Below are 16361 nucleotides of genomic sequence, written 5' to 3'. Positions count from 1 at the left end.
CTCCACAATGTGGAGCAGTATAACAGTTTAGTGATATGTAAAGGGATTTTCTGGCCTGAGGACAATCAATCTTCGAAACTCTGCGAATCCTTGAATGCTTGAATGTTGTTTAGCTAAACAATTTAAACTGGTGTCCCCTCGGCCTGGTAGCTATACTGAGTAGTAGTAAAGTCAGAGTTGAAGCCAGCACACTGACTGACATACATGAAATTGGTCCTTTTTTCTGCATTGACATACTATTAAATCTTGGTGGTACAATTGCAACTGGGGGGCTCGTGATGTCCGGTGGGTCCCGACTAAAATAGCTACGGGAGCCGCCATTTAATTATCGTTTGCCTGATCATTAAACTACACGCCCTTCTTAACTTGACATGTCAGTGATTTCCTCGGTGATTTCAGGCTAACAATGAGTGGTGTAGAAGACACTGACGTAGATCAAGATCGTGAACTGTTGTTACCAGAGAAGCGACCTTATGAAACTGTTCAGTCTTCCAGCATTGACAACAACAACAACACGAAGCCTCGTTTGTGGACGGTTGCATACTCCTGTGCAGTGATCGTACAGTCTTGGCTTGTATTTGGTCTCACTATAGGATATACGTCACCTGTACTGAGTGATCTTGAGGGTGACGATGGGAGTTCTTCAGCTCCTTTAGGCAAGACTACTTACCAGGATCTTTTCAGTGTAAGTCACAGTGATTTGCATTAATTCCATCAAATTGCACTGCATAGTTGCTTGTGTGAATGAATCTGGCTTGTGTAGTCATAGATAATATAAACCCCTACATGGTGGAGCCAACTACGTAGTAGCTATGTAGTGATTTTTTTTCTTTTGTTTTTAAGTTCAACATTCATTATTAGCCATTAAACCACTCCAATTGGTATACTGGTTTCTGGTCCCCCGCCTGCACCAAAATATCAAAAATTTCTAGATTAGTCATTATTGCTATTGTTACGATTTTGCTGCTCATTACGCATGCGCATACTCTTCTTAGCTAATGTTTATATCCCGCTTATTGGCACACGTTGCATTGCTTTCTGGTACGTGTTATATAATTGTTGCTAATTGTAAGTGACAACCATAGTGTATGGCTTTTTAAAGTTTGCCATTTAGTTTGTATTTTTCGTGACTGGTGTCTAAATGTGTCAGTATTATTTTGTGGGTTTTATTTTGTTGTATATAAATAATTCATGTAGTGCATGTATTATAGTCATGTAGCTGTATCCAGTAGAGTTTTAATATTGTGGTTTTAACGGTATAACATAATGACAAAATTCACCTGCATGGAGTGAACAGAACCAGAAACCATTATACCAATTGGAGTGGCCTTACACATAAAAAGAATTAAATCATAAACATTATTCCAATTCCAAACTGTTGGAGCAGGCCAAGTCAATAGCTGGATCTTGTAAATTACACCCATAGCATGCAGTGATTAAAATCCAAGTTAAAATCAGTACGGTATAGTTGTATGATTGATACATGCTGGCATGATGGTGAAACTAACTTTCACACTATGGTGTTGACATGTTAGAACAACTGAAGTGGCCATCAGTAAAGTTAACAATGTTCTACAAAATATTACATGGACTGGCTGATATCTCTATGACATTCACATCCCAATCAATGACTACCCATGGTCACAATCAGCAGTTTGCAATTCCTTTCTCCAGAACTGAATCCTCATTTTTACCCTCAACCATCAAAATAATTATGGAATGAATTACGTTGAACTGGACAACCTTAACCAATTTAAAGATGTATTTATCTGCTCACCTCTTCCCTATAGATTATACTGCATAGCCGGAAATTTTCAAAGGATGAAACTTTTGCAAAATAGTGTAAAATATGATTTTCGCATTTTTTAAATTCATGAAATCCTATACAAAACATTTCACTTTGGTAATATGTATGTGTATGTAACCTCAAACATTTTACAATAATATATTTTCATGAAGCTGTCATTACTTGTGAAATTTGCGAAAGTTTTGTCCCTCGAAGCATTCCAGCTATACGGTAGCTAATTGTATATTTTTATCTGTGATGTTATACCCATCCTGTGAGTTATACACAGTATACAAAATAACTAAATTTTAAAATACTACGTATATTAATTAGAGTGATCAATTACAGACTCGGTGAGTGAAAGAATTATAGCTTGGACTCCTTTGAGCTCACTATAGCTGAGCTGTGGTCTTTAAATAAGAGTAATAAAACTGTAGCATCTCAAGTTATGATAATGATGGCATTATACACAAACATTTTTTTTGCATTGAATACTGTAGCAGAGTTTATTTTCCTCTTTTTCCTTCTTGGGATTTTTGCGTGGAAGAGTCTGCATATATTCCAATTGCAAGTCTAGATAGTAGGTACCATCATTTAAATTAAGTGCTTTTACATTAATCAAATTACATTTGTGGCTTCCACTGACTGATCATATGACAATTAGAAAGTACTGTGGACCTGCAGCACATATAATTTATGTACGTATACATTGTCCTACCCAGAAGCTATAGACAGTTTTAACACAAAATTTTTGTGGTAGTTTACGTGTACTTATATTAATTGTGGCAGTGGGGTGTGCACCTGGTGGTCTTCATTAGCATGAGTTATAGAGATCAGTGATATAGTGGTGGTTTCTTTGAGTCATTTATAACCCTGAAGTAATTTGTGTTGTATATTTGTCAGACCTTCAGTACTGGTCACCGTAAAGCTTTAATATATATTATGGGTAGGTAAAGGACAGTCACTGTTCAATATAAAAACTTGCATTTTGCAGCACCATACCATGGAAAATTAGCTTCCTAGAATTTTTTTTCTGTAAATAGGACACTCCTGGAGGATTATGGGTGTCACATGCAATGACTGTTCTATTAGACTATTTGACTGTTTTAATCTTATATGAAATATTTCTTTATTTGAAGATGGAGAAGGGTGAAGGGCATGTACCCCCAGTGCCACTCTCTGGATACATCACTGAGTTGCTTAGGTCACATCATTAAAGCAATATTTGTATGTTGAAGTATCATGAATGACACTAATATACATAGGTGGTGGAAGGGGGTGGGGGCTAGGAGGCTGAAGCCCCCCCTCCCACTCTTCCCTCAGAATGATATCTTGCCAAAATTATCTTTCTTGGAGCGGGGCTGAAAACCGTGAGAAAGATTGATATATTCTATAATAGAATGCTCAAACACCCCAATAGAGCAATCAAAGTGTTCACAAAAATGCGCTCCTAAGAAATGAAAAAAATCTCCAGTGGGAATCGAACCATTGACCTCTTACTTCAAAAGTTGGTGTCTTACCACTGTACCAAGTATTCTCAGGTGTCTGTCTGAAAGCTGCTTTAAATGCTGTATGTTTTATTTCTCCTGTATATAGTCAACAGCTAAAAACTTTCCCTAATATCAGGCAGGCTCCAAAATTGGACACGATTACTTGAGCTACAACAGGAATTTTTGAACAACTTATATGTCTTTAGATAGTTCAAGGCTGTGGGACTTTGCACACCAAGTATCAGCTTTCTCGGCTTCTTTATCTGGTGGCAGCAGCCCTGCAAGTTTATTTCCGATTAATACGTATAATCCGAAAAAAAGTCGTGATTCTTGGACACCCACAGTTTACAAATAACACTTACATCCAATCAACAATTTTATATCTTCACTTTGTAGAGCAGCTCATCTACTTTCTAAATATCCCCAGTTTATTCAATCAAATCTTTTTAATCACGAATTACAAAACTAAATACTTTTGACTAATAAATTAGTATAGTTGAAATGCTTCAAATTGTGTCTATAAATTAATTCTGGTGACCAGAGTATAGAATCTCTGGCAGCAGGGGGTCTGGGGGGCACAGCCCCCAGAAGCTGTAGCCATTTTAGCTTTCGTGATATCTCAAAATTCATAGCCCCTCCTCACATCAATTACTTCCTTTACCACTGCTAATATACATGTATTGTAGAGTTATAGTCTGTTCGCGTTCACCTGAACCCTCGTTTCTTGTTAATAACTCTTGTTACATGGGCCAGCTGACCAAACATTTAGTATAGCTGTGAAGTCCTTTAAATTCCAGAACTAATAGTCAATACAGGCAAGAACAAGTGAGTTATGAGGCTTTAAAAATATCCCATACATTTAGTATGGACGATTCAGATGTGCAAACATGTTTACAACATGAAAACATGCTTGTTCCAGTACAAAACCATTGGAGTGAACATGTGTTCACCTCTTTGATATTACTATATTTGGCAGGGGCTCAGGTGAACACGTACCGACTATAAGAGGGGAGGTGCACTTACTTCCTTTGCACCCCCTAGATCCACCATTGACATTCCACAATACTGAATGCCAAACTTAGTAATTCATTTTTCATCTGCAAAATTTATATGTACCAAAATTTATCCCAGAACGTTTATCAATTCCATCATCGATATAATTATATGTATCTAAATGCCTGCAGGAATAAAAGAAACCATGTAACATTAACATTAATCCCCATGCAAAGCTGTACAAAAAGGGTATGTCCATGAAAGTAAAATTAGTAACTGGTGACTAAAAGAGCTGATATCTGATGCAGCCAAGATTCAACTATGTTTTGCAATCTTACATTGGTCCTTATCATTGACTTGTGCAGTCTTGCTGCGTTTCTAAATGATTCAATTTAACTCTAATGGCTGGTAATTTGACTGCCTTTTTTTCCTCTACACTGACTATTGAAAAAGGCAGCCAAATTACTAGCCAATTAGTTTAAATGAATCGGTTGGGAATGCAGCAAGACTGCACAAGTCCGCCATGACAATGGCTTAAACTACAAATTATACACTTTATTCATATGAATCTTCAACCTTGTGGTCTTGTGATCTTGTTATAAATAGCAGTGTGTAATATGTTGTGTGGTATGTGCAATTGCATGCTGTGAAATATAACTGCATTCCATCAATGCCTCTATAGGTTCTATTTCCAGTTGGAGGTCTGATTGGTACAGTCATTGCAGGATGGATAGTTGATAAAATTGGTCGTAAATTATCATTTTTGGTATGCAGCATAACCTATGCTATTGGGTGGTTATTGATCATTTTAACATTACTAACTAATGGAACAATATTCCGATTGCTCATTTTTGCTGGGAGATTAATAGGAGGAATCGGAGTAGGATTTGCTTCACTGTGTGCTCCAGTAAGTTTCTTGACTTGTGTATGCTTTAATAGCTATAGTGATATTGACCCTAGCCAAAGTATCCTTGATGTTTACTGCTGTGCTAATATCCTCATTCTAATATTATTACTGGTGCTGCTGAATGCTGGTAGGCCTGAGCCTATTTTGCTCAAAATTTTCCTTCCAGATTTTCCCAAAAATTTATTCCATTATTCTTTTTTTATTCTTGTATCTAGCCTATCATTCCTTAATAATGCTGATTTAGTTTCTATAGCTAGTCACTTAGTTTTTAAGATGCTGCATGGTAAGTAGTTTTGCCAGAATTAATATGAAGCATTCCATCTTACACTTCCTATTTCTAGCCATAAGTAGTTACAATAGACCTAGAATAGCTATCTGCAGTAATAATTCAAGAGTTTTCAATTATAAGTGTATTATAGCTGTAGCTATAGCTACATGCTAAGTTAGGTAGATAATGATATCAATAATTTTATGTTCAAAGACTTGAAAAAGATACATTATTATAAGATGTGCAAGTTTCAGAATTGCAGATAATCATGCAGTTAAATTCCTGATGTTGGCTGCAGATTGTTACAGTGGAACCTCAGACCTCAGTTATCCAGATTCTCAATTAATTGAACTACTGAAATGACTGCTCTACTAGAGTAGTGACTGGTAGTTGAAAATACTGATATTTTGCTATTTTATGGTTATTCATACACAGCTTCAGAGATATGGACTTTCTAGACTTATGTACCACCCCTGGTCCCAAGGGGTTCCGATAACTGAGATTCCACTGCAACATGAAATGATTTGACTGGTCTATTAGAGTATTTGAGCGTTCTATTAGAATACATCAATCTTTTTGAGGCTTTTCAACCCCTTTTCAGCCAGCACTTGTAAAATAAAGTCAGCTATATATCATTCTTAGATTCTTAACTTTTTCTTTAGCTAATCAAGAAAAAACACACTCCATAATTCCACTGATTATTTCCATGGAAGTCCAATAATTCTAAAATTATTCCTGTATTTTCTCGCAAAATTGATGACCAAAAAGGTGCAGGCCTAGCAAGAAATAGCTTAAAGCTACATTTGAATACACGATTCATAATGACGGCAATGTGGAATCGTCTGCAACCTTGTAGTTACCATTTATCAGGGTTGTGTTAAAGTTCTGTATTGGCCAAAGAGATAAAAATTTCCAATTATGATTAAGGTTGACATGTCCCTGTAATAGCTAGGAAGTAGCATTATATAGCAAGTGCACTATGGAAATAGCATGATAAATGTGACTATTTTTACAAAAGGTTCAAAATGTACTTTATGTCACCAACATTTAGTTAGGGTATTACACATTCCACTAATGAGTTCCATTGTGATTCTTCTGTCACACTGTTGGGTCTGCTTTCTGTGTTCATCAGTGTTTCCGGAGCCTTAAGTAAATCCATGGGATGACAGTCTGCTTCCCTGAGACCACTTGCTGGAATAGTTATTCACACGGACTTGAATAGCAAGCAGCAACTAGCTGGATGTTTTTGACTGGTGTCTGGCTGATTTTCTGTGCTTGTCAGTCTAGGGTTTCTGAAGCCCTGTGAATCCACAGGATGATGCTCTGCTTCACTGAGACCACTCTACTGGCTTTGCTGAAATGGTTCACATAGACTTGGCCAGGTAACAGCAATTGGCTGGATAATTTTGACCAGGGTGTTTGGCTGGGTGCTGGCTGTGGGTGCAGGGGTGTATTCCTGGTTTGAAATATACCTGTCAAAGTACTTAAACTGGTGGTATGATTATAATATTGTATGCTAGTTAGTTCACTATACAATCATGTGCACACTGTAGATAATTGAATATTATGTTGGATACACCAGATTTCATTCATTCATGATAATTATGTATTTATGTTACAAGGTTTTGACTTGAATGTTATTTAATATATAGCTTAAATGTCTGGATCTATAGTGCATGCAAACTACATAATTATTTTGGAAAAACAATCCAAATCTCACTTTAGAAGTTTCGAGACAAACGGTTTAAAGAATCCAAGTCAGTATAACTTGCCAGGGATAGCAAGCATGTGTATGAAATGTACACAAAAGATACATCAATCTATTACATTTCAGACCACTTCCAGTACTTGTAACTGCTTGTAGAGTTTCCCGCCAAATATGATAGAAAGTCTGAGCAGTTGCAGGAGTGATATAGTATCACAAGTGATTACAAAGGGGAGGAGGGTGGCAGGTGATGGGGTGGGCAAGAGATAGACTTCAAAATGGAGGAGACATGCACGTGGCTGATATACAACAAAACAACATAGAAAACAACTTACTAATCAGGTCATCCACCAGTGCACCACTGATTATTGCCAGGCCAGGTCCTTCAGAAACTGTCATTTGAGCTCAACACACCACCCAGAAAAGACATTTCTTAAAACCAGGCCAGCCTCAACTGCGAGTAGTTTGGGTAATTCTGGGGGTCAAAACCAATAGTGTAGCTATCCACTGGTAGTATTAGTTTGATTTTACCTGATGTGTGATTTGGATCAGTTTTGTGAAATCTGTATGGTTACATAATATTTTTAATGCTTGATCTGCTCCCATATGTATTATACCTTTTTACTTCTGTAGTTGTACATAGCAGAGTTGTCTTCCAGCAAAACTCGTGGATTTTTTGGAACTCTAACTCAACTACATCTTACAATTGGAGTTTTTATTGCACAGATAGTTGGCACTTACATAACCTACTATTGGCTTGCAGTTATTACACTAGTGGTAATTTGTTTATTCACAATGCTGGCTATCACTCTTAAGGAGACACCAAGATGGCTGATGACACAAAAAAGGAATGGTGAAGCACGTGAAGTTTTAGTGTGGCTTAGAGGAGAACATTATAATGTTGACAAGGAATTACTAGATGTGACTAAACAATTAGAATCAGAAAACAAGAACAAACTGAGTTTTGCTGAAACAGTTAAAGCATTCAGAAGTAAAGCAGTTTATTATCCTGTGATCCTTGGTGTGGTACTAATGTTCTTTCAACAATGTTTTGGGATAGCTGGAATCATATTCAATGCTGAGGATATTTTCAAACAAGCTAAAATCAAATCACCTGGTCTGTTATCTTCTGTTACAGTTGGGGGAACCCAGATGATTTTTAGTTTAGTTGGAACGTTGCTTACAGACATAGTAGGAAGACGAATCTTATTGGTACTTAGTTCCATCATAGGATGTATGAGCCTCACAGCAATGGGAACTTATGAATATCTCAATGATGAGCCGTATTGTGACCCATCAAGTGGTACCGGCTGTAAAGAAAATCTTTACCCAATGGCTATAACCAGTATGGCTTGTTTACTGGCTGGATTTTCTATTGGATTGGGAGCTATACCATGGCTCATTGCTTCAGAAATTGTTCCTCTGAAAGTACGAGGTCTAGGTGTTGGAATTATTACTTGTTTTAACTGGAGTTATGTCATAATCCTCACTGGACTGTTTAGAAATTATGAAGATGCTGTTCACCCTTGGGGTGCCTTCTGGTCATTTGCATTAGTTGCTTTTTGTGGAATCATCTACATTGCCGTGTTTATTCCGGAAACTAAAGGAAAGTCCTTAGAAGAAATAGAACAATCTTTTCTGTAACTGATTTTCTAAATTTTAGTCACTATAGATATATATACATGCACACGTATATTTTATAATTTACATCATATGTTTATTTAATTTGTTTACATATTGAGTTGTCAAATTGCTATCACATAGCTACCTAATCATGACATTTTATCACTGCATAAAAATGTCACATTTAAAACCTCATAAAGAAATCTGCATGAGTTAAAAATCATAACAACAAAGCTACTTGGAAAAGTAAACAACTATTAATTGAATACTGGATACAAAAGAAATAGTTGCACTATTATATATATACTAGTGAAACCTGTCCACTATTCCTGGACCAGTTGTTTTACAGTAGGCCTGGCAGGACTCACTGTATATTCCATGCAAACCAGAGACAGCTTACTCAGCCATAAGGGGCATGCAAAAACTGTCCCATCTTCAGCCTGCATAACCACTCAGTTTAGTAACTATGCTGGACTGATCATTTTCACTTGATTTATACATGACATGCATGTAGCTACGTACACCTTTTCTTTGTAGACATCAACACAAAAATACAGAAATTAACACAAGTAATGGAGTCTGATAGAAAGATCTACTATGTCCAGTCACGAAATTATTATAGTATTAAAACAGACAGTATACATAAGATTGTGGTACCTTGTTAACTTGATCTCAGTTAAGTGTGCTGTATTAGCTATGATTAAGACTTCTAATTCATAATCATTATACATTACAATGTAAAGAGTTGCTAATTAGCCATTGTTTCAGCTCTCAGTGTATCATTAATTTAATGCAAATTCAAAGTTTTTATAGTCTTTATCTTCTGGCAGCTGCAGATTGTTCAAGAAGGAAAATATAGGCAATCAAGAGTTGATTCTGACTTGTGGCATTCTGAAACGTTGAGAGTGTCCTCTATTAACTGATGACATTGATGTTAATAGATGGTACATCAATCCATTTGACTATTGATTATCTTATAGAACATGACTAGCTATAGTATACAAAAAGTACGTCATGATTCTAGAGAGGGCCAGTTGAGTGATATGTGAGTATGGTATAGTAACGCTACTTCTCCATGTCATTGAGTAATGTAATCGTTCATTGTATATATATATATATACACCTTGCAGCACTAATGAACTACCGGTATGTTGAATCTTTACTATAGCACAAATATCAGATTGTAGGTAAGGAGCCCGTATGGGCGAAGCATATTGTAGTATGGGTCTAACAAAAGACTTGTAACAATGAGATTTGGCAGAAAAATGATTAACGTTCCTCCTAGAAAAGCTAGTATAGCCTAATGACATGCAGATGTTGTGAATATGGTTTTATCCAAGTGAGATGTTGGTCAAATGCTATGCCACGATACTTTGCATTGCAGGTTATAGCTATGTTCAATAATATGATGTCTATTAGAAACTGTAAGATGTAGCTACATATAGCTATATACTTGGCTGGTCCATTTGCCATCTTATGGCCCATATTTGTAAAGTAAACAAATCTTGTTGAAGATGTTCAGAGTCGCTGGGAGAATGAATAGTATTGTAAATTGAGATATCATTTGCATAAAGTTTAACATTGCAGTAGAGGTGTTGTGTGATAATTATCATTGATGAATATTAAAAACAGTAAGTGGGCTAAAATTGTGCCTTGCGGGCCTGTTGTGGCACACCAGAAAGTACTGTAGAAGGGTTGTTACTTTCTCCATCAATAACAACTGTTTGAGTTTTGTCTCAAAATTTTTTTGATCCATTCTAGTAAGTGGCCATTTATGCCATGATGAGATTTTTTGACAAATGCAGTACCTCATCAAACGCTGTAGAAAAGTCAAGAAACAAAGCATCAGTTTGATCTCCAGAGTTCAGTGCTTTAGCAAAATCATTAACCACATGCACCCAGCAACATGACCACTTAGAGCGGAAACCATCCTGACTGTCACAAAAAATATCAAGATATAAATACTGGTGATACATAGCAAATACTGGTTAGCGGGACAGGTCGATAATTACCTGGATCACTTCTATATATAGAGGGAGGGCATGTGTGGTTTTTTAATAGTCATCTTGATGGTAGGACCCAATGCTTATAGATGTCTATATCTTTGACACCATTTACTTGAATCAGTGTAAAGGGTTGAGATATCTGGTGTGGGGAATCCAAAGCAGACGGTAGGCCATAGGATATGAATGTCCTCTTTATTATACTAATGAAAGTACTGAGTTGTTTAAAATCTTTACTGACTGTTTACTGTCTGTATATGTTTCTCCATGATAACATAATGTGTTAATGCTGGCTTCATCTTGCAAAATAAAAGCAAAATCTTTTAGTAACTTCATTATGTGAATCCAACAGTGATGAAAGCTAACTGATATGAGATCTTTGACAAATCCATTATACTTCTTTCTTCAATTTATGGTAGCTTTACCAGGGTTGACGCTTCTTTAGGAATTCTTGGGTATCATGATTGGTAGTCAGTTAGCTAGCTATATAGCTAGCTACATCTGGATTTTACATTCTGTACATATGTGACGTAAAAGAGTTTGAAGCAGAAAAGCAATGCCATCTTATATGCAGATTAATCCTTAGCTTTGAAACTTTCCCTCCAAACGCTTTAGCCATTAACTAGCTATAGCTATGCAAATGAATAGCTATAAAAATGTCTAGCTATCACATTTTCAAGTCAGCTCATCTATGAAGGCTTATAGGGTACATACAAAGTTAATGGCATACAGTTACAAATAGCTAGATACGCAGTTATGAATTACTTGACTGGCCTATGCATTTATTATTTACTGTCCCACTAGGGACTTGTAAGAGGGCTGAAGTATTATGAAGCATGCATACACCTCATGTAACTAGCATAATATGGACATGCAAAAGCTATGCATGGCTATCAAAAGATGTAAGATGTCTTATTGATTATACAATATGTGTACAGGGGCCTAGAGACTGAGAGGTAGTACCATGCACTGATAGCCACAAAGTGGTCAAGGCTTACACTATAATTAAATCACACTATAAAACTATATATTATATAACATGTAGCTAGTAATAAAATTCAACTTAGGTGATCCAGTCCTAAATGTATGGGCAAAAGACCAATATGAACAGCCTGCTCAACAGTGATCTCATAGTTCTCTTCATTATTTGACAAGTAGTAGCCACTTGAGTGAGTGTGTCTGGTATATGTGGCACAAACATTCAATCTCATGCAGTAGAAATAAGATCAGCAGTCAACCCAGAGTGTTGAAAGTCATGCACGTAGTAAAGAGCCATATTGATCTTCATTCCTGCCAATAGGAGGGTCAGCTGAAAGTTTTAAAAATTCAGGTAAATGCTGTTGGAGCCTGTGAATGAAAACCTGCCAGACTGAATCATGTCTCCAGGTATACTTGCCCTGATTAAGAGCAACAGAACATGCAGTCAAGACATGGTTCGTTGTGAGCTTGACAAAGCTGAGCACATGGAGTAGTATAGTGCTTGACACCTGGCCAGGTTCAAGAGTTGGTAGTGTCACAACCAGCACATAGCAAGGGAGGTCATACATCAATCACTTCTAACTTGATCCAGGGTGACAAGTACTAAAAATTTTTTTTTTTAATTTGACAGCATAAAAAATAATTTCCTAGGCGCTTTATTTATTCAGTTAATGCGTGAAAAAATAATTTACTTTTTGTTTGTAAACAAATGAGCAATGCGTTCTCTCACCAGTTTTCCTGTGCAGTCCCAAGAATCACAACAACTGTTGACTGAGTCTACGTCGAGTTCTGCAGACCGATACTATGAAAAGTCTTCACGTCTTTGGTCTGTAACATACGTCTGCATTGTGGCCGTGCAGGCGATATTTATACTGGGATTTGCACTTGGTATTACTTCTCCAGTACTCAGCGAACTCGGGGACAAGAAGAGTGGATACAGCTCTTTACACAAGACCACCTACAAAGATATTTTTAGCGTAAGTTTGTCACATGACATTTTGTGGGTGTGGCGCTGAATTGTCCGGCTTTATGCACCTATCAATGTTATCCCCCACCTACCCCCTCCCGGGCGTAATGGGGGAAATGGTGGGGATTTGATTTTTTGAAAAATCAAATTCTCCACTCATGGGGGAACAACTAGTGGTCAAATCTCCATGTAGTATGGCTGTTAGGTACTTTAGGAAACAGGTCAATTCCTTTAGCTTGCAAGTTAAAACAAACGCCTAAAATTTCGAGCGGTCAAATGCCCCACTAGTGGGGCAGAGTTTCAGATCAAATCAAGTCAAAATCCCCCACTAATCCCCTAGTAAGCCCGGGAGGGGGGTAGTGGGGCTTAACATTGATAGGGCATTAGGCGAGACTGATTTATCCAGACCCTGCTACAGGCCATATTTTTAGACACAAGAACGTGTACTTCGCATGCTGGTGGTCTCCCGTTTAAAAGTTGTGCATCTTAGTTCTGATCTCCTGCTAGTGTCTGCCCTCCTAGCACCATTCCAACCAATCTTTCCTACACCCTTAGCAGACCTGACTTGGTGTTGGTTTCCAATAATTCCATCTGTTTGTTCGAACTAACTATCCCCACCAATACCCAGCAACATCTTTTGGCTGCTAGAGCTCAGAAGGAAGATTGGTATGGCTGTTTACAATATGACCTTCAGCTTTCTGGCTTATCTGTTAATCTCATTTCCATCGAGATTGGTTGTTTAGACCACTTTATGCCAGACACAATTGCCCAAGTGGCCAATGCTTGTGAAATAACAAAGAAGACTGTAAGATCCCTGTTTGAGCAGGCTGCTCGCATTGCTATCTCCTGCTCATACAGGATTTTTAATTCTAGAGTCTCCCTGGACTGGGATCTATCGGTTTGCCTAAACTGAACTTTTCTGCACGCCATAAATATTATTTTTGTATTGTAATTTAATAGTGCAGGGCTCCTGTACTGTCCACCCAGTGCGTGGTACCCCTGAATCTAGACCCCTGTAATTATGTTGTATATTGTCTTAACAAATAAAACGTCTCTCTCTCTTGATCAGTGCTCAGTTCTCCGGAGATGTAGATTACTAAAATACACTACTTCAGTTCACTACAGTTTTGTCCAGCACATACTCTATATGTATTGGAGGTGGTGAAAAGGGCATGGCAACAGGGTTTATGTTATTGTATATATTAGCTTCCTCTGATGTAACTGCCAGAATAGACATGGGTTATGATGTGGTAGTTCTGTGAACTGATTTACCTTACATAATATAGCTGTTTATATAATACTAAGACCTGTGCAATTATGTCATGATTCAATAAATGTACAGATGGTATGGTTTTGACTCCACCAGTTTTAATAATAATAATACACTGTATTTTATCATCAAAAATGTTGGCACATATTTATGGAGAGCGCTGATTGTTAGAGTAGAAGGAGGACCGTCCGCTAAAAAGATTGATACCAATATAACTGTGTCATAGGTAACACAAAGTAGTTTTCATAGTAGTACAGTGAAATCTCAGTGCTTCTTCAGACGATATATGGTTTTTTTGATCTGATTATCATGCAGTGCATCACGTATTGCTACATTAAATTCTTCAGACTTTATTATTCATGCATTGTCTCATGTGATTCTTATTAGGAAATGCTACTGTATAAGTGTTTTATGTTTATATTGTTTGAAAACTATATAGGTATTGTATATAAGTTTTTAGACAATATTATAGATATTGTATTTTTGTACATGGCCATGACTTGTGTTATTGTTAAGAAAACAAAGACGGAAGGATCAATATCTGAACAGCTGTAAGGTAAAGCTAAACCGAGTTTCAGTGATCATGTCAAATGCACATCCACCGACTAAATATTTTTTCACACAATTCTAACTGCTACCTATTTTTGCCTGTTTTGTAATGAAGCTCTAATGGTATGTAATGCTTACAAATGGAAATTGATTTATATGGAAAGTTTTCAGTTCCCATACTCTGTTGTAGGGTAAACCCCTAGGTATCATTTTAATCCTTATTACATCACGAGTAAAATATTATTGATTACAAAGTCATAGGGTAAATAGTTTGAAATTTACAGAGCTTTGTTATGACTATGTGTGGCAGCTGATATATCGGCCTATGCAGTTTAAGCACCTACGTAATTGCCATAATGTGTATACTGTATGATTATAGACTGGTAGTTATGTTATGTACATACTAACTATGTAGGGAACAATATTGGTTGGAGCTACTGTTGTTGCCCCATTTGGTGGATATTTAGTGGACTATCTTGGACGTAAGCTATCCATCATTCTCTGCTGTGTCCCCTATACCATTGGATGGTTAATGATTATACTAACTGTGGCATTTGATGGACCTATGGTGAGACCACTCCTATTTACTGGACGATTTGTGCTAGGAATTGCTGCAGGATGGTCATCTGTTTCTGTTGGTGTAGGTCACAGATTTTGAGCATTGTTACGTATAATATATTCATAGCTGTTTGTGTTTTATAGTTGTATCCAGCTGAGATGTCTACACGTTACACTCGAGGTGCATTTGTTGTGATCAATCAGTTAGCATTGACTGTTGGGACATTCATTGCACAACTAATTGGAAACTATATTTCCTACTACTGGTTGGCTGTGATACCATTAGCACTCACATTGGTGTTTACATTGACTACAACCACTATCAAAGAGACACCAAGATGGTTGATGACTCAGAATAGAAAAGATGAAGCACGGAAGGTCCTAGCATGGCTTAGAGGTCGTAATTACGATGTTGAGCAAGAATTACAAGATATTGAGGATCGCGTAATGTCACAAGATAAATTGACTTTGGTACAGACCCTCAGAGAGTTTAAGCATAGATCTGTTTATTATCCAGTCTTTCTGGCGAGTACTATTATGTTTTTTCGGCAGTCTAGTGGCATAGTTGCAGTTCTGTTTAATGCTGAAGATATCTTTAAAAAAGCTGAAGTAAAGTCACCAGGACTAACTTCATCTTTATCAACTGGAGGTGTACAGATCATAGCATCATTAGTTGGAGTGTTTATAGCTGACTTATTTGGTAGACGAAAGTTGATGATTGGTAGTTGTATTATAATGTGTCTTGCCCATGGTACAATGGGTACATATGAGTTTCTCAACAACAAACCATACTGTCATCCACCCAATGACTCAAAGTGTAAAGATCACCTTTACCCACTGGCTATTGTCAGCATAGCTATATTTGTGGCTAGTTATTCTGCTGGTTTATCAGCTGCTTCACGTTTGCTGATGCCCGAGATAATTCCATTGCGTGTACGAGGTGTTGGAGTTGGTATAGCATTATTTGTTAGCTGGGGCTCTTCCATTATCATTGGTGCACTGTTTGATAATTACCAGGAAGCAGTGAAGCCATGGGGTGCTTATTGGACATTCAGTTTTATATGTTTTCTTGGTGCATTATTTGTAGCATTTTTTATTCCTGAAACGAAAGGAAAATCCTTAGAAGACATTGAACGTTCTTTTATGGAAAAAAGATCAAGAAGACTAAATTTATAATAGATGTGTTTATATACTGTAACAAATTGTTATTTCATTAATATAATTTATTTGCTGTATAGCTATAACAGCCATTTTGTTTATAAAC

At 37.0% G+C, this 16361-nt stretch overlaps 2 protein-coding genes across 2 annotated transcripts; both read left to right on the top strand.

Moving 5' to 3' along the window:
* The first annotated feature begins 369 nt into the window (after positions 1–369).
* LOC136249501 (solute carrier family 2, facilitated glucose transporter member 8-like) lies at positions 370–8904 on the top strand. The gene is made up of 3 exons (XM_066041523.1): positions 370–685; positions 4952–5176; positions 7783–8904. Exons 1-3 carry the CDS (start codon positions 407–409, stop codon positions 8791–8793), a joined length of 1515 nt encoding a protein of 504 aa, XP_065897595.1. The 5' UTR covers positions 370–406; the 3' UTR covers positions 8794–8904.
* Positions 8905–12434: 3530 nt separating this feature from the next.
* On the top strand, positions 12435–16358 carry LOC136249500 (solute carrier family 2, facilitated glucose transporter member 8-like). Its single transcript, XM_066041522.1, has 3 exons — positions 12435–12730; positions 14955–15179; positions 15242–16358. Exons 1-3 carry the CDS (start codon positions 12470–12472, stop codon positions 16271–16273), a joined length of 1518 nt encoding a protein of 505 aa, XP_065897594.1. The 5' UTR covers positions 12435–12469; the 3' UTR covers positions 16274–16358.
* The last annotated feature ends 3 nt before the right edge of the window (positions 16359–16361 follow it).

This window comes from Dysidea avara, chromosome 3, assembly GCF_963678975.1.
Source record: "Dysidea avara chromosome 3, odDysAvar1.4, whole genome shotgun sequence".
Taxonomy (NCBI): domain Eukaryota; kingdom Metazoa; phylum Porifera; class Demospongiae; order Dictyoceratida; family Dysideidae; genus Dysidea; species Dysidea avara.
Note: the sequence above shows the minus strand (reverse complement) of the source record. Positions and strands in the feature narration are given on the sequence as shown.

What these genes read in the sequence shown, in the direction of transcription:
- LOC136249501 (XM_066041523.1), top strand. Translation starts at nt 407, where the DNA reads ATGAGTGGTGTAGAAGACACTGACGTAGATCAAGATCGTGAACTGTTG. An exon ending in CTTACCAGGATCTTTTCAGT is followed by an intron (nt 686 to 4,951) that starts GTAAGTCACAGT and finishes ATGCCTCTATAG; the next exon opens with GTTCTATTTCCAGTTGGAGG. An exon ending in TTGCTTCACTGTGTGCTCCA is followed by an intron (nt 5,177 to 7,782) that starts GTAAGTTTCTTG and finishes TTACTTCTGTAG; the next exon opens with TTGTACATAGCAGAGTTGTC.
- LOC136249500 (XM_066041522.1), top strand. Translation starts at nt 12,470, where the DNA reads ATGCGTTCTCTCACCAGTTTTCCTGTGCAGTCCCAAGAATCACAACAA. An exon ending in CCTACAAAGATATTTTTAGC is followed by an intron (nt 12,731 to 14,954) that starts GTAAGTTTGTCA and finishes CTAACTATGTAG; the next exon opens with GGAACAATATTGGTTGGAGC. An exon ending in GGTCATCTGTTTCTGTTGGT is followed by an intron (nt 15,180 to 15,241) that starts GTAGGTCACAGA and finishes TGTGTTTTATAG; the next exon opens with TTGTATCCAGCTGAGATGTC.